General features: G+C 47.9%; 1 protein-coding gene across 1 annotated transcript; it reads right to left on the bottom strand.

Moving 5' to 3' along the window:
• Nucleotides 1–9,950: 9,950 nt before the first annotated feature.
• On the bottom strand, nt 9,951–16,879 carry GPX7 (glutathione peroxidase 7). Its single transcript, XM_050803683.1, has 3 exons — nt 16,712–16,879; nt 12,257–12,518; nt 9,951–10,613 (listed from the first exon to the last, which is right to left on the bottom strand). The coding sequence occupies exons 1-3, from the start codon at nt 16,838–16,840 to the stop codon at nt 10,450–10,452; spliced, it is 555 nt and encodes a 184-aa protein (XP_050659640.1). The 5' UTR covers nt 16,841–16,879; the 3' UTR covers nt 9,951–10,449.
• Nucleotides 16,880–18,206: the final 1,327 nt, after the last annotated feature.

Genomic DNA, 18,206 nt, shown 5'->3' with positions numbered 1-18,206 from the left:
TGAAGGCTTGATCAGAGCTTTTAAGTAGCCCCAGTTATTCCAGTCTGACCTCTAAAGTCTGAACTCTCCCTATTTCTCCAATTATTCCTACCTCTTCTTTCCTACAGGAAGCCTCTGGTTCAGCTAGTCTGGGAAAAGGAGCCTTCTTTCATAGGTTTTTGTCCACATGATTTTCCCTCCTTCTGCTTACTTAAATCGTGTCCCATTTCTTCAATGCCTGGCTTGAAGAAATCCCTCTTGCAGCAAGCTCTTCTGTGACCAACTCTCAGTGTATCATTCTTTCTTTCAGCATCTGCTGTCTTGACTGTATGTATACCATTCATTGAGCACCATCTGTGTGCCATCACCTTACTCTTGAATCACAGCTCAGACTCCTGCTTTCTCTAGAATAGAGAAATACAGTCAGGAATGGTAGATATTGGGATTTGTCCTGGGGATGCCTGTCCCCAAAGTTCAAGGAGACACTGCCTCTGCCTACCTCCTTCTCTGATCTCAACATGAGTTCAGCACTTCACACATTATTAAGCATTTTTCATGTTCATGGATCTTTTTCAGTCTGATATCAGCCACTTCTGGAACTTACTCCAAGACTTTTGTACCTTGGGTGAATGGCCCTTTCCTAGAATCAGCATCTTTAACTGCAAACCAGGGGTATCCAATCTTTTGGCTTCCCTGGACCACATTGAAAGAAGAATTGTCTTAGGCCACACATAAAATACACTAACACTAACAATAGCTGATGAGTTTTGTTTGTTTGTTTGCTTGTTGTTTTTTGTTTTGAGATGGAGTTTCACTCTTGCTGCCCAGGCTAGAGTGCAATGGTGCAATCTCAACTCACCACAACCTCTGCCTCCCAGGTTCAAGCAATTCTCCTGCCTCAGCCTCCTGAGTAGCTGGGATTACAGGCATGTGTCACCACACCCGGCTGATTTTGTATTTTTATTAGAGACGGGTTTTCTCCATGACCTCAAGTGATCCACCCGCCTCGGCCTCCCAAAGTGCTGGGATTGCAGGCCTGGGCCACCATGTCTGGCCTTTTTTGTTGTTGTTTAAGCAAAAAAAGAAAAAAAATCATGTGTTAAGAAAGTGCACAAATTTGTGTTGGGCTGCATTCAAAGCCATCCTGGGTCCCATGTGGCCCATGGGCTACAGGTTTGACAAGCTTGCTGTAAATCCTTCCTGCCTTGCTGGAGTGTTACCAGAGTCCAGGAAACAAGGAATATAATAGGTAAAGGCAAGGACTTTGGGACCAGATCAGCCTGGATTCCAGTTGCTACTTGGCAACTGACTTGGTGGGTGATATTGGGCATCTCTCTCTGTCACCTAGGCTGAAACAGTGACAGAGTGGCGCAATCATGGCTCACTGTAGCCTTGACCTCCTGAGCTCAAGCACCTCCCACCACAGCCTCTCAAACAGCTGGAATTACAGGCACGCATCACCATGGCCAGCTGGGGAAAAAAATTATTTTTTTGAGACAGAGTATTGCTTTGTGGCCAAGGCTGAAGTGCAGTGGCGGGATCTCGGCTCACTGCAACCTCCACCTCCTCGGTTCAAGCCATTCTTGTGCCTCAGCCTCCTGAGTAGCTAGGAATACAGGCACCCACCAGCATGCCCAGCTATTCTTTTTTTTTTTTTAGTAGAGACCGGGTTTCACCATGTTGACCAGGCTGGTCTCTGTCTTCTGACCTCAAGTGATCTGCCCACCTCAGCTTCCCAAAGTGCTGGGATTACAGGTGTGAGCCATCATGCCCAACCTTTTTTTAAGTGTAGAGACAGAGTTTTGCCATGTTGCCCAGGCTGGTCTTGAACTCCTGAATTCAGGTGATCCTTCTGTCTTGGCTTCTCAAAGTGCTGGGATTATAGGTGTGAGCCACTGTACCCAGCCCAGATAATTTTTTGTTGTGGGAAGCACTTCTCTGCATTGTAGAATGTTTAGCAGTATCTCTGGCCTCTGTCTATTAAATGCCAGTAATATCTACCACCCAGTTGTAACAACAGAAAATGTCTCCAGATAGTGCCAAATATCCCCCAAGAAATAAAATCACTCCCAGTTAAGAACCACTGCTCTGGCCGGAACAGTGGCTCACACCTGTAATCCCAGCAATTTGGGAGGCCGAGGCGGGCGGATTACTTGAGGTCAGGGGTTCCAGACCAGCCTGGCCAACAATGGCAAAACTCCATCTTTGCCGAAAATACAAAAATGAGCTGGGCATGGTGGTGCAAGCCTGTAGTCCCAGCTACTTGGATGGCTGAGGCAGGAGAATCACTTGAACCCGGGAGGCAGAAGGTGCAGTGAGCCGGGATTGTGCCACTGTACTCCAGCCTGGGAGACAGAAAGACTCTGTCTCAAAAAAAAGAAGAAAGAAAGAAAGAAAGAACCACTGCCCTATAGTTTAGTCCTGGACAATGACGTTCTTCCTCTAAAATATGATAGAACTAAGGAAGCTTCTTTCCTGCTAAGGGTCAGTAAAAGAAATAAACTGCAGACAGATATGATACTAATGGTAACACCGTTACTGTTTTATATCTGGTATAGCCTATTCCCACATACAAAGTGCCTTCTCAGACAGTATTTTGTCTGACTGTCCTAGGCAAGAGATCTCACAGAAGGAAGGGTCTACACAGTGCCTGGCATTTATTAGGTGAAATCTTGGTTTCCTTTCATTGGCTAGATGAAGCAATGTATGTTCAATGATGTTAAGTGACTGTCCCAAGGTTACACAGCGAGTAAGTGGGTGTTGTCATTTGTTATGTTGACTCACCTGTTATTGTTCTCAACTCTATTACTATAATCCTAAGAAGAGTTTCTGCTTTCACTGGAAGGAATAAGGCAAACTAGAATAATCTTAGGAGCCAGGTGTGGTGGCATGCATCCCAGCTACTTGGGAGGCTGAGGCAGAAGGATCGCTTTAGCCCAGGAGTTCTAATCCACCCTGGACAACATAGTGAGACTCCCGTCTCTAAAAAACTAAGTAAATACAAATTTAAAAAAGAATCTTAGAATCTTTGTTTCCTGGAGTCAAGAGGGTTCTATAGGCGATCTAGTTCAATTCCCTACTACATGGTTCTCAGCCCTACGTTAGGGTTGCCAGATAAAATACAGGATGATCAGTTAAATTTGAATTTCAGATAAACAATGAATACTTTTAAAATATAAGTATTTCCCATGCAATCATCATGAATACCAGGTCTCTTGTGGCCCTGGGACTCCCCTGTGGAGAATGATGAGTGGGGCTTGATTGGCCATGTGATCAGAAGAGAGAACTGATATTCTAAGGGATTAGGAAGAAGGGGCCTTCTGCTTGGGCTTTTCCACTGTGCCTGGGCAATCCCTACACCTTAACCCTTACCTGTGGCTTCTATCACAGGTAGATAGAAGGATAGCGATTTGGCTGCTCTAAAGGAACCCAGGTTGGGCATGGTGGCTTACACCTGTAATCCCAGCACTTTGGGAGGCCAAGGCAGCTGGATCACAAGGTCAGGAGTTCAACACTAGCCTGGCCAACATGGTGAACCCTCGTCTCTACTAAAAATACAAAAAATTACCCTGGCATGGTGGTGGGTGCCTGTGATCCCAGCTACTCGGGAGGCTGAGGTGGGAGAAGCTCTTGAACCTGGGAAGTGGAGGTTGCAGTAAGCCAACATTGCGCCACTGCACTCCAGCCTGAGTGAGAGAGAGAGACTCTATTTAAAAAAAAAAAAACAAAAAACAGAAAGAAAAGAAACCCAAAGTAAACAATCTCAAATGAAGATGGAGGCAGAATGCAGCAGAAAGGAGGAGAGAGGAGAGATGGGAAAGATGTTAAGGTGTGGGGCAGAAATGGCCCCTCAACATCTGTTCTCCCCCTCTGCTGTGTTAATGGAACCCCTGATTTTCATTTGGGCACATGGCCACACAGCATAAAAAGTTTATTTCGGACCGGGCACCGTGGCTCATGCCTGTAATCCCAGCACTTTGGGAGGCCAGGGCAGGTGGATCACAAGGTCAGGAGTTCGAGACTAGCCTGGCCAACATAGTGAAACCCATTTCTACTAAAAATACAAAAATTAGCCAGGCATGGTGGCACATACCTGTAGTCCCAAGGAGGCTGAGGCAGGAGAATCACTTGAATCTAGAAGGCGGAGGTTGTGGTGAGCCGAGATTGCACCACTGCACTCTAGCCTAGGCGACAGAGCGAGACTCCATCTCACCAAAAAAAAAAAAAAAAAAAAGTTTATTTCTTAGTGATCTGGGTATGGCTGTGTGACTAAGTTCTTCTGACCTGTAAGATGTGCTGTAGTGCCCTTAAAAGAATATGGTCAAGGTGGTCAGCTATCTTGGGTCATGCAGATGGTAGCAAGATCCTAGGGATAGCAGATCTATAGGCCTCGGCCCCTGAGAGTTCATAGAGCAGGGTAAAGGTCTGACTTTCACATGGGATAGAAATCAACTTCTACTTCACTTGAGACTCTGTTTCCTCTGAGTTCCTGTTATAACCACCAAATCTCTATCCTCACACAAAGTGGTAGAAGCCACAGGTGAGGAATAAGATGCAGGGATTAAAGCTTATGTGGGGAGGAAGCTGTAGACTTTTTTTTTTTTTTTTTTTTTTGAGACGGAGTCTCGCTCTGTCGCCCGGGCTGGAGTGCAGTGGCCGGATCTCAGCTCACTGCAAACTCCGCCTCCCGGGTTTAGGCCATTCTCCTGCCTCAGCCTCCCGAGTAGCTGGGACTACAGGCGCCCGCCACCTCACCCGGCTACTTTTTTGTATTTTTTAAGTAGAGACAGGGTTTCACCGTGTTAGCCAGGATGGTCTCGATCTCCTGACCTCGTGATCCGCCCGTCTCGGCCTCCCAGAGTGCTGGGATTACAGGCTTGAGCCACCACGCCCGGCCAGCTATAGACTTTTTGTTGTACTCAGGCAGTGTTTCTTTCTTAAAATGTGGTCTTTGGGCGGGATGCAATGGCTCAAGCCTATGATCCCAACACTTTGGGAGGCTGAGGCAGGAGGATCACTTGAGGCCAGGAGTTTGAGAGTAGCCTGGCCAACATGGCAAAACCTTATCTCTACTAAAAATACAAAAAAGGTGGGCCACGCACAGTGGCTCATGCCTGTAATCCTAGCACTTTGGGAGGCCAAGGCAGGCAGATCAACTGAGGTCAGGAGTTCAAGACCAGCCTGACCAACATAGTGAAACCCCATCTCTGCTAAAAATACAAAATTAGCCTGGCGTGGTGGCCCATGCCTGTAATCCCAGCTATTCGAGAGGCTGAGGCAGGAGAATCGCTTGAACCCAGAAGGCAGAGATTGCAGTGAGCTGAGATAGCGTCATTGCACTCCAGCCTGGGCAACAAGAGTAAAACTCTGTCTCAAACAAAAACAAAAACAAGGTAGCTGCGCGTGGTGGCATGCACTTGTGGTCCCAGCTACTCGGGAGGCTGAGGCATGAGAATCACTTGAAACGGGGAGGCACATGTTGCAGTGAGCCAAGTTTGCACCACTGTACTGTAGCCTGGGCGACAGATCGAGACTCTGTCTCAAAAAAAAAAAAAAGGGGACTATCTGCAATGTAGTCACTCCGGGGTGTCCAGGAATCCATGAAAGCAGGTGGTTAGTAGGGACTCCGGTCTTGGCAACCTTCTCAGTTACCCCTTGGCTGGCTCTGCTAGAGAGCTGAGGGATTTCAGGGCTACCTGCTTTCCACAGGTGTCTCCTTGGTGACCCATCCTCCAGGCAGCCCCCAGAGTAGCCTACTCTTTTTATTTATTTGTTTGTTTGTTTGTTTGTTTATTTTGAGACGGAGTCTCGCTCTGTTGCCCAGGCTGGAATGCAGTGGTGTGATCTGGGTTCACTGCAACCTCTGCCTCCCAGGTTCAAGCAATTCTCCTGCCTCAGCCTCCCCAATAGCTGGGACTACAGGCACAAGCCACTGCCCCCGGTTAATTTTTGTACTTTTATTTGAGACAGGGTTTCGCCATGTTGGTCACGCTGGTCTTGAACTCCTGAACTCAGGTGATCCACCTGCCTCCGCCTTCCCAAGTGCTGGGATTACAGGCGTGAGCCACCGCATTCAGCTGCAGCCTTCTTCTACCAGTAGTTCAATGTCTGCCTCTGCCCCAGGGTTTATTTCTGGCCGTCAGATTTGGGACTCTAAGGAAGATCTTCTCATACCAACAGAAGACAGATTCATGCTAGGCCAGGTCACATCATTTCTCACTTAGATTCCACAAGGCCCTGCATGATCTGGCATCTGCCTGCCTCTCTGGTCCTTCTCCTTATCATGTGGCTCAAGGCAGCACTAGCTCCATCATATCAGCCTTTTCCTTCCTTTGGGCTTTTGCCCAAGCCACTCTATCTGCTTAGGACTTTCCTACTTTTTTTCCCCTCTTATTAAAATTTCAACTTTCAGCTTTAATGTCATTCCCCAAGGAAGTCTCTGAATCCCACAATAGGTCAAGTGCCACTTTGATACGTGCTTACATATCCCTGTACTTATCATAATCCCGGTGCTTATCATAATTGTTATCATAATCGGAATAACTATTTGTTTAATGTTTATCTTTTCCACTATTCTCTAAGAGTCATAGCAGCTGGGAACATGCCCATTTTGTTTGCTGATGTATAGTTAGAACTTAGGGAGAACTTGACAGATATGCAGTGCTCCAGAAATATTCGTTGATGAATGAAAGTCCCTTCCAGTTACAACATTCCAGGAAGTCCCCTCCAGCCCGGCTCAAAGAAACAAATAAGAAATTAGGATGGGACCTCCTTTTCTCTCAGGACCTGGGGCCGGTTGATGTTGAAAGAGAATCGTTTGGGGTGAGAGGAGAGCTCAGCAAAAGACAAAGGCCTGTATTTTTCCATATCCAGAAATGACCTCTTCCCCAAACTCCTAACTGATGGTTTCTGACTTGCTAATCTACTCTAAACTCAGCAGATGGCTAAGGGATCAGGTAACTAAAATATTGATTAAGGCTGAGCATGGTGGCTCACACCTGTAATCCTAGCACTTTAGGAGGCCAAGGCGCGAGCAGATCGCTTGAGCCCAGGAGTTCAAGACCAGCCTAGGCAACGTGGCATAAACCCATCTCTACAAAAAATATAAAAATTAGCCAGACACAGTGGTGAGCACCTGTGGTCCCAGCTACTCAGGAGGCTGAGGTGGGAGGATTGCCTGAGCCTAGGTTGAGGCTGCAGTGAACTGTGATTGCACAACTGCACTCCAGCCTGGGTGAGAGAGTAAGACCTTGTTTTTTTTTTTTTTTTTAATAAGAAAGAAAATTTGATTAATAACTAAGACATAACATATACTTTTAAACTACTAAGTCCTAAGATATAACCTAATAAATAAAGTATTTGACTTGTAAATAAGGTGTTAGAAGATAATTAAGGTGGTGTTAGTAGATGATCAAATATTAACTACTCAAGTGTTATTTGATAACCAAGGGATTAATTTAAAACCAAGATCTTAGCAGATACTGGTTAACCAATGACTAAGACAACTGTTGTTAAGGATTTAAAGTAACTTTTTCCTAGGGAACTCTTGCATGTGTTACAGGGGGCTTGGGAACAGCAGAAAGCTGATAAAGTCCATAGAAATGCAGGGCTAACTGAGAGCGTAAAGTCCTCAGCTGGACTCTAAATTTCTGGGGAAAAGGCCTTGCTCATCTTTGGTTTCCAGATAGGGCTTAGGCAGGAGCAGGCATGGAGTTGGTGCTCCAAAGGCTTATGACATCATTTAATTTCATCTATTAAGGGCCTAGCACTGTGCTCAGGAGAGGGAAGGGAGGGCAGTTGCTTAAGTGATGGGAATAGAGTGTGATAAGTAAGTCGTGTATGAAAGAGAAGGCCCCAGGAGCTGCCAAGGCGGAGTGGAAGGGAGAGCAGATGTGTCGGGGAAAGATGAGGGTGAATTTAGTCCTGGCCATGTTGAATTGAGGTATCTGTAGAGATGTCCAGGAGGCAGGTGGATGGGAGCTCTGCATGGATATAGAGATTTGGGTGTCATCAGGGTGTAGATGGTGGTCAAAACCATGGGAAAAAATGAGCTGGCTATGGAAGGGTATATGGGGTGAGAAACTAGATCAGACAAGAACCCCATGGAAGACCAACAGGGAAACGGTGGATAGAGAAGGGAGAGACATTGACACTGAGAAGGAATGAACACTTAGAGAGATGGGGGAAACTAAGAGAAGACAGAGGCAGGAATGCCAAGGAATGAGCATGTGCCAGGGAGAAGAGCAGAGTCTGCAGTGTCACATGCAGCTGAGAGGTCAAGGAGGACAAGGTGAGAGATATTCATTGGCTTTAACGATAAGGCGCTAAGTGATGGTCTTGGTGAGCACAGTGAGGGGAGGCATACATACCGGTGGCGGAGGCAGTGGATACAGAGGGAGGAAGGTAGCTGCAGGAGACTGTGGTTCCCACATGTCCAATGTGAACATGTGTGCGAGCTGGGCTTCATTGTGTGTGTGTCCATGCACACGAGCACATGCAGAGCTGCGGCTAAGAGGAGGGTGTGTAAGGGCAGCTGAGAGGCCTGTAGCAGGGGCTGTGGGCACCCCATGGACAGCCTTCACTTTACTTTTGTTAGCTTTTGAGAAACACCATGAAGGAAGACTCTGAAAATTCTAAGCACAGTTTAACCCTTTCATTGTCCAGTAAGAAAATGGAGGACAGCAGAGAGGGAAGAATTTGCTGTCAGGGCACAACCAGGACTTGAATCTGAGTCTCCAGAATTCTAGAAGAGTGACCTTGGATAAAGTACACCTGAAATTCTTATTGGCCAATGAATTATCTACCAGTGACCCATCACCCCATTTTTTAAATAGTATCTTGCTCTGTTGCTCAGGTTGGAGTGCAGTGGTGTGATCATAGCTCACTGCAGCCTCACACTCCCAAGCTCCAGTGACCCTCCTGACTTAGCCTCCTGAGTAGTTGGGACTACAGGTGTGCACCACCACACCTGGCTAATTTTTTGATTTTTTGTAGAGATGAAGTCTCACTATGTTGCCCAGGCTGCACCCCAATTTTTAGCCACCTTTCCACATGTATATAAAGGTGAAATATGGATTTGAGATACAAAATTCAAACATTACAAAAACTTAATGAAAATGACTCCTGTTATCCTACCTCAGCCCCTCACAGACAACCACCACTAAGAGTTTGGTCTATATTTTTTTCTGTCTCTTTCCTTCCCACTTAACATTGTAAATTTTTTAAAAATTTGGGACAGGGTCTCACTCTCACTGCCCAGGCTGGAGTACAGTGGCGCAAACATGGCTCACTGCAGCCTCAACCTCCTGGGCTCAAACAATCCTCTTGCCTCAGCCTCCTGAGTTACTGGGACTACAGGTGTGAGTGACCACGCCTGACTAATGTTTAAATATTTTTTGCAGAGACACGGTCTTGCCATGTTGCCCAGACTGGTCTTGAACTCCTGGGCTCAAGCAATCCTCCCACCTCTGCCTCCCAAAGTGCTGAGATTACAGGTGTGAGCCACCTAATGCACCCAGCAACATTGTAAATTTTTTTTTTTTTTTTTTTTTTTTTTTTTTTTTTTGAGACGGAGTCTCGCTGTGTCTCCCAGGCTGGAGTGCAGTGGCATGATCTCGGCTCACTGCAAGCTCCGCCTCCCGGGTTCACGCCATTCTCCTGCCTCAGCCTCCCAAGTAGCTGAGACTACAGGTGCCTGCCACCACGCCCGGCTATTTTTTTCTTATTGGGCTATTCTTATTGGGCAATAATGACTAGCTTAATTAAAAAAAAAAACCAAAGGCCTGGCAGCCTTTGTACCAAACTGCTAACACTGTTTACCTCTAGGGAGCAAGACGATGGGAAATGAGGAGGATATTTTCATTTTTATTTTATATCATGAGGTATTGTTTGGATTTTTATAAAGAACTTGCATTTCTTTTGTAATGAAGAAAATAATGCAGAGGAAATAACAACAACTAAACCTTTGGCCAGGATTATCATTGGCTGGAAATCCATGTTGGATGCAAGTTTTTATTGATAACAAGTTATTTTTTGGTTTATATGCAAACACTGTTTATTGAATGCCTCCTATTTGGCTGGCATTGCCTAGGCACTTTCACAGATATTTCATCCTAACCCTCACAACAGCCCTATGAGGTAATAATTGGTCCCAGTTTACAGAGGCCTTGGGTGGGAGATTATTGCTTGATATACTTCTATTTGCCACACATTTTAGTTGGCAAGATGTTCTTATTGGCTGGTGATTCACTGGTCAAGAGCTCTCATTGGCCAGGAATTCCTATTTGTTGCTGTAAGATTCAAATAATCAAAATACTAGAATTTTTCCTCCACAGGAATGATGGGACCGGTGGCATAAGAGTGAAGGAAGGAGAGCCAGTGGGTCTCTCCCTTTGAAGCACCATTTGAGTTTGCATTGGTCAGCCCCACACAGGTGGGCGGGATGAGGTGGTGGAGGAGGAGACGCAGTGGTTATAAGTCTTCTCGCTTCCGTAGGATGAGCTTCCTCACGAGCGCTGTGATCTGGGGTCTGACCTCCTCCACTGACACAGTTGGGTCCCAAGCCCCTACCACCTTTCCATCTGGGGCTACAAGGTACTTCCAGAAGTTCCAGGTGGGCTCCTTCCCAGAAGTCTCTAGAGAAAAAGGAAGAAGGAGAGCAAAGTGTGCTACCCTGTGTACCCTCTCCTGGGATTTCACTCTCGGTGTCCATCTTTCCCTGGTGGCAGCTAATCCTGATGCCCAGTCCACACCCCGGACCACTCCAACCAGAATCTCTGTGGATGAGGCTCAGCCATCGGCATTTTTCTTTTCTTTTCTTTTTTTTTTTTTTTTTTGAGACAGAGTCTCGCTCTGTTGCCCAGGCTGGAGTGCAGTGGACGGATCTCAGCTCACTGCAAGCTCTGCCTCCCGGGTTCATGCCATTCTCCTGCCTCAGCCTCCCGGGTAGCTGGGACTACAGGTGCCCGCCACCATGCCCAGCTAGTTTTTTGTATTTTTTTTAGTAGAGACGGGGTTTCACCGTGTTAGCCAGGATGGTCTCGATCTCCTGACCTTGTGATCCACCCGTCTCGGCCTCCCAAAGTGCTGGGATTACAGGCTTGAGCCACCGCGCCTGGCCCATCAGCATTTTTCAAAAGCCCCCCTGGGAGGTTCCAAAGTGGGGCCAAGGTTGAGAACGACTGCTGTAGGATTCTGTGATGTGCTTGATAAAGTGGTATCAAATCCTCCTTTATTAATGACTTCGAACTACCGAATAATCTACACCCTATTCTCTAATTCAGTTTTAATGGTTTCCAAATGTTAGTCCATGGACTGGTTTCATCACAATCACTGGGGAGCAGGAGAGTGCTTAAAATAAAGATTCTTGGGCTCTGCTTCAGTAGGTCTCAGCCTTGTGCATTTTTAAGAGCTCCCCAGGTGCTTCTAAAAGCAAGGCCGGGTTTGATCTATAACTGTGCAAACTGGGAAGGAACTAATAAAAGAACACAAAGAAAAAAATAAACATTAGGACTGAGCCACAGAGCAAAACGCAAACCTGCCTCAGTAAGGGACCTTTTGTTTGCTGCACTGTTGCTTCTCATTTACTCCTCCAGGTGAATGGGTTGCAGGGTGGGGTGGTGGCAAGGGATACAAAGGCCACCAGAAGCACGGAGTGAGAAAAGGCAAAAATGGGGCCTCCAAAGGAGAAGGCCTGAGGGAAGAAACAGGGTCAGAACGATAACCTTAGCCCATGACCCCATTCTGCAGCTCTGAGGCTTCTGCAGCTAGAGAAGGGATCTAGTTCTCAAATATTAAGATCTGGTATTTTAGCTCAGAAGGTCTCCCTCCATGGCCTACACACTCCACCACTGACTCAGGGTGGAGATGCCTGTCCGCCATCTTGGTCAGCTTTCTCCAGGCAGGTGGCATCCCCTGTCTATGCCTTGGTTTCTCCATCATATGTCCATAAACTCATCTAAATCACACTGACTTAAATGTCTCCTTCTAGGAGCCCCTGAATGTGAAAACAGGATCCTAGAAAAGTCCAAAAGAGTGACTTCTGAGGGAGAAGTGAGAGGCAAGCAGGTATGGAGATATTCTTAGGCAGGAATAACCCTCAGCTTGTACCTGCCTCCACTCTCCTCAAAGATTAGTGCTGGAACAAAGCATTAGTCCACCTGAGAGGATCAGGAAGGGGAAGGGCCTCAGGTCACCCAGCCAGCCAGTGGCTTCTGCTGCCCAGGGAGCCATGGCCTCAGCCAGGGAGGTGTGAGGGGATGAAGAAACCACGACTTACGGGCCAGGTACTTGAAGGCAGGATGGGCACCAGTACCGGTGACTGCAATCTTGCTAAACATGGGGAATGAGACACTGTAGGTGCGGCGGGCAAAGCTCTCAATCTCCTTGTTGCTGTCAGGCTCCTGTTGGCCAAACTGGTTGCAGGGGAAGGCGAGTACGTTGAAGTGGTGGGGACCCAGGTCCCGCTGCAGCTGCTGCAGGGCTCGGTAGTGCTGGTCTGTGAAGCCGCACTCGCTGGCCACATTCACCACCAGGGATACCTGTATGACAGAAACAAAACAAAACAAAGCCCAGACAAGCCAGTGAAGAGGTATGAACCTGTACATGCCCTGACACATCCACATATGTGACTCCCTCAACAGTTAATACTGCCTCACACATACAAGAACACTGTGTACACATGTGTAAATGTGTGTCCAGTGCTCTCACACATACACAAACACATGCACACAGACAGGCACATATGAAATCAAACATTCAGGGGCTTACAGGTATGTGCACACATACATGAACATCTGTGAACATAATTATACAACATACATAAATAGGTATGCACACGTGCCATGATACAAACATATGTTAGCAAACACCACACATGCCCACACACGCAGCACATCCACAGACAGAGGCACACATACTGGCGAGCACATAATGAGAGCTGATAAGGGGGTAAAAAGGCAGACCTGGGCTCAATTTTTGGCTCAGACAGCTAGCACTCGCCACTCTGCACTGTGGTTGCCTGTATATGTGTCAGTCTCCCTTCTAGAATGTGAACCTACTGAGGGCAGGAGCTATGTCCACTTCATCTCTGGGCCTGGCATATGAAAAAGTCTAAGTTTCAGCTGAATGAGTAAGTGTGCACACAAACACAAACGCCTGCATGGGAACATAGACAGACACAGGTTTTCTTGAGAAAAGAACCCTCATCCCTTTTTGTCCCCCCCACCTCCAGAGAACCAATACCACTTTTTTTTGTTTTGTTTTGTTTTTGAGACAAGGTCCCTGGCTGGAGCAATGGCATGATCATAACAGGACATACCCCCAACAGTTTGCAGTCTCAAACTTCTGAGCTGAAGTGATCCTCCTGCCTTAGCCTCTCAAATAGGTAGGACTACAGGCACATGCCATCACACCTGGCTAATTTTTTAATTTTTACTTTTGGTAGAGACAGGTCTCACCATGTTGTCCAGGCTGGACTCAAAAACTCTTGGCCTCAGGCAATCCTACCAACTAAGCCTCCCAAAGTGCTAGGATTATAGTCATGAACCACCATGCCTGGCTTACCACTTTATCACCAGACTAATCCCTAAATTTATTAAAGACTTTAGGCAATAAATATAAAGCTGGCTAATGGACCTTGATTATAATAATGTGATTAGAATTTTGGCTCAAATGCTATGTTTTTAGCTTCTAGGTATATATTATTAAAGGATTTTAAACCCTACCCTGTGGTAGGCAGTCTAGCCCTATCCTCCATAATTGACATTTGGGTCAGATAATTCTTCGTTGTTAGGGAGATGTCCTGTTTATTCATTGTCAGATGTTTGGCAGCATTCCTGGCCTCTACCCACTAGATGTAATAAAAAATGTCTTGACAATAAAAAATGTCTCCAGGCATTGCCAATTGTACCCTAAAGGGAGTAATCACCCCTAGTTGAGAACTACTGGGCTAGATGATTGAACTACTGAGCTGTACCTCCTGTACCCTATCTCCACCAGGTAAGAAAGGATCCATGCCTGGGGCCACTGGCTATTAGAACAACCTCCTCAGTTTGAGGTCAGCATACACCATAATCTGCCTGGAATGGTGAAAACTGGGATTCTTAACTCCCTTCCTCAGTTAGGGTTCTTCCTTTTTTTTCCCCCTGATGGATCCTTGGGCAATGAGAACATTAAAGCCTTTTTTTTTTTCTTTAAGATGGAGTCTTGCTCTGTCACCCAGGCTGGAGTGCAGTGGCATGATCTTGGCTCACTGCAACTTCTACCTCCCGGATTCAAGCAATTCTCCTGCCTCAGCCTCCCAAGTAGCTGGGATTACAAGCATACGCCACCATGCCTGGCTAATTTTTGTATTTCTTTAGTACAGACGGGGTTTCACCATGTTGGCCTGGCTAGCCTCAAACTTCTGACCTTGTGATCTGCCTGCCTCAGTTTCCTAAAGTGCTGGGATTACAGGCGTGAGCCACTGCATCTGGCCAAAGCTTGCTTACTTTTAACTCACACCTTGCATGTCTGCCCACTCTTTTGGAAGGGGGAAATCTGGCTTCTAGTTCCATCCCTGAAACCGAAAAGCTTGGTCCTTAGAAACCAAAACACAGACAGACACACCCAAGTACACAATTAATTTACATATGTACATATACAAGCAGAGACACAGACTCAGATTTGTACACAGAAGAAGTAAACAAATAAACCATTCATAAACACACACACACACACACTCTACACTCAGCCCTACCAGTACATACATAACCCCACACATTCCCAAGTGGTCAGCCATTCATCCATACTGGTCTAAATAACTATAGTCCCAGTTAGCCTGAGGGCATCAACCATATCAATCTTGCTCAAGGCTATGTCACCAGAGCTGGACCCAGTGTCAGACATGTAGTTGGAGCCAGTAAATGTTTGTAGGTGAAGGAATGAGCATATTGCCCAAGCAGCAGGCCTAGCTTGGGTTAACTCAGCACCAATTACAGCTTTTCTGGATTACTGGTTTACTGCTGAACTTGGCAACTAAGAGCATAGACTCTGGAGCTGGACTGTCTGGGTTCAAATTCTAATTCTCTTACTAGTTGTGTGACCTTCTTCTATTTTGGTCTTAGCACTTACTACTACTAGGAATTACCTTGTGCATTTCTCAGTTCCTTGTTTATTATCTCTTTCTTCTCCTCAACCCATGTAAGCTCCATTTAGCGGAAACGTATCTGTTTTGTTCACCACTGTATCCCCAGGGGCTGACCTAGTATCTAGTTAGTATACAGTAGGTGTTCAATAATGAACAACGAATTAATAAGTAGCAGAGCTGATCAGACGCTAAACCTGAGGCTCTCTGGTGAGCTGCCCTAGAGAGAACAGGAGGCCTGAATTGGAATGGGCCCTGTTCTTGGTTCTTTGTCCAGAGTTCTAAATGAAGTTCCTGCTGGGATCCACCAAACACAGGTGCAGAGCACTCCAGAGTTTACTAAGTGCATCCACATCCATGCCGTCATCTCATTTGAAACTCACGACACTCTGGGGGACAGTCAGGACGGGGATTACTGCCCCCAAGACTCCCAGCATAATCGAAAATTTCAAGGCTTATAGAGTACTGGTCTTCACTAAAGATGGTGTTGCTCCCAGGAGAAAAATGTTGACATCCATTTTTGTGTGGTTCATCCAAAACTGGACGCTGGCCCACCTGTTCATTAGATTTCAACTCCCCAGCCATTTCACACAAGAGTCCCCAGGTCTATCCTGAAGAGGTCCACTCTGGGAGTTCTTCATTGCACATGTGACATCCAGGCCTCTCAATGTAGTGTTCAAGGTCCCACCTGGTCCCTTGCCAATCCTTTCAGCCTCATCTTCCACCACTCTTAGCCTCCAGCTTTAGACTCTTTGAAGCACAACAGCTGGAACTCCTGGCCCCACCACTCACCACCCTTCTTTCTGTTTGCTTCTTAGTCTTGCTAAAATCCACTCGTGTTCAAAGACTCAACCCAGATACCCTTCCTCTCCGAAGTCTTCTCTGAGCTTAGGTTCCCTCTTGGTAAGGAGGGGGCAATTAGCCTGGATGACTCTTAACTGTGCCCCTGAGCTGCCATCTAAGGACTTGGCCTAGAGAGGACCCCGGATGTGGCTGTGGGGTTCTCTTCCAGACCCCGTCTTTCTAGTGTAGTGTGACCTTGTGCGAATGCCTGCCCTCTCTGGGTCTTTGTGCCCTCTCCCAAGGATGATCCGTGTGAGGTCTCCGTGCATCTGAAATAACACCCTCTGCCCTGCACATTCATCTCCACAGTGTTCTTCAGTGGACTCCGAATCAGCCACTCCCCGTTTCAGATGCGGAAAGTGGGGAGGGGAGAGGGAAAGGCCGCACGATGCTACGTTTACTTTTTCCACCCGTGAATGGCAAAGGCTGGGCAGTGGTGCCCGGCCTCTCGGCGAAGGTCTGGACCCCGCTGCCCAAAGCTGCCGGTAGCAAAGTGGGCGCCGACTGCGAGCGCTTTGGGTTCCTCCACGCCAGGGCCGTGCCACGTAGCCGCTGGCCGGGCCTGGCTGGGCCAGGCCGGGCGCGGGATGGGGGCGCCGCGCCGGGGGTCACTGCCGAGTGGGGCGGGGGCCGGGGTTTGGCGGTCGCGCGGCTGGGGCGCCCTCGGAGCCACACCGCGCGGGGGCCCGGGCTGCGGGGCGCCCCCAGCAGGCCCCGCCAGGGCGAGGCCGGGCCCCGCGGCGCCGCCAGACCCTGCGCACTCACCGAGCCGCGGTACTTCTCCAGCGACACCAGTTTGCCCCGGATGTTGACCGCCTTGAAGTCGTAGAAGTCCTGCTCCCGCTGCGCGCAGGCCGCAGCCCACAGGAGCAGCCACGCCGCCGCCGCCACCATGGCTTGTTCCCGAGGTGGCGGCGTCGCGAGGGCAAAGACGGGGCGGGGGGATCCGGCGCGGGGGGCGGGAGGAGACGGCTCTGGCGCCGCTCGACCCGCAAGGCAGGACGCGCCCCGTTCTGGTTCTCCTCCGCAGGCGGTGGATGTCTGGCTCTGGACCTCAGTTTCCCCGTCTGTCCTGAGGCAGCTACCCCCTGCCCCGGACCCCAGAGCCAGGGTTTCAGGATTCTGTCCCCTTAGACCGGAGTTCGTTTCAGTTAGGCTCCCTCTTGTCCCAGGATGCAGCGACTTGGCAGGGAAAGGGAGGCAAAAATCTGAGAGCTGAGCTTCTCATTCGTGCAGTGGCCTTAGGCTGGCCTGGTCACACGCCAACTCCGACCTCAGTTTCTCCACATGTTAAGTGGAGCTAACCCCCCTTCTTGATCCACCTAGTCAGTATAGGATGGAAGTAATAGAAAAACGGATGCGAAACACTTTTAACAGTTGAATGGTGTCTGGAAACTTCAGGTGAATGAATGCATGTTCCCTGAAAGTGATGGCTGGGAGAAGGAGAAGAGAGGACCGAGGGCCTGTTGAAGGTTAGGTTCCTGGAAGCAGATTCTGAGATGGAGATTGGAGTGCAGGATATTTATGAGGGAGCACCGTTGGGATCAACGCGTGGAAAGGATGGGAGGGAATGGGAGTGGCAGAGGGGGAAAGTAGTGAGCTCCATGCAGGCCCCAAGACAGTCTTAGCTGACTCGACAGGGACTCTGGAGCTAGAGTAGCCCATCAGATGAGCTAAGATGGTCAGGTCACCCTGCCTTTATCAGTCCTTGGATGTGGGGCCACCTGGCAAGGGGTGCAACAAGGGCCAAGATGACCCTGTCTGTGGAGAAGCTGACACTAAAGGCTTTGTGCTAACAGCACTCCTAGCAGCTGGTGTCTGTCCTAAGTCCTCGGTGATGGGGGAGCTAGTCAGCACATCACAATGTCTCCCCTGCTCAGAAAACCCCTGCTGAGCCCATGAAATGTCAAGCATGGGGCTGGATCCTGTACTTACAGGCTGTGAGTTTTTTCCAGAAACTCACAGGCTGGTGTGAGAGAAACCAGGTAAACTGCAGATTTCATGTAATGTGGTAAGGGCTAAGCACTCCTGTGATCATTCAACAAAAACTTCCTGAGCACATTTTCTATGCCAAGTTTTGCTTTAGGTGCCTCTTAGGCAGGGATGAACAGGAGGGGCATGATCTCTATCCAGGGAGACACGGGAATTAAATAATTTATAAATAGCTTTAAAATATTTAAATTAAATAATTTATAAATATAAAATTACTATTGTGAGTACCACCTAAACTAGCCTGGAGGGCCAAGGAGGGCTTTCCAGA

The sequence above is a fragment of the Macaca thibetana genome, chromosome 1, assembly GCF_024542745.1.
Source record: "Macaca thibetana thibetana isolate TM-01 chromosome 1, ASM2454274v1, whole genome shotgun sequence".
Taxonomy (NCBI): domain Eukaryota; kingdom Metazoa; phylum Chordata; class Mammalia; order Primates; family Cercopithecidae; genus Macaca; species Macaca thibetana.
This window is presented reverse-complemented; position numbering and strand designations above follow the sequence as displayed.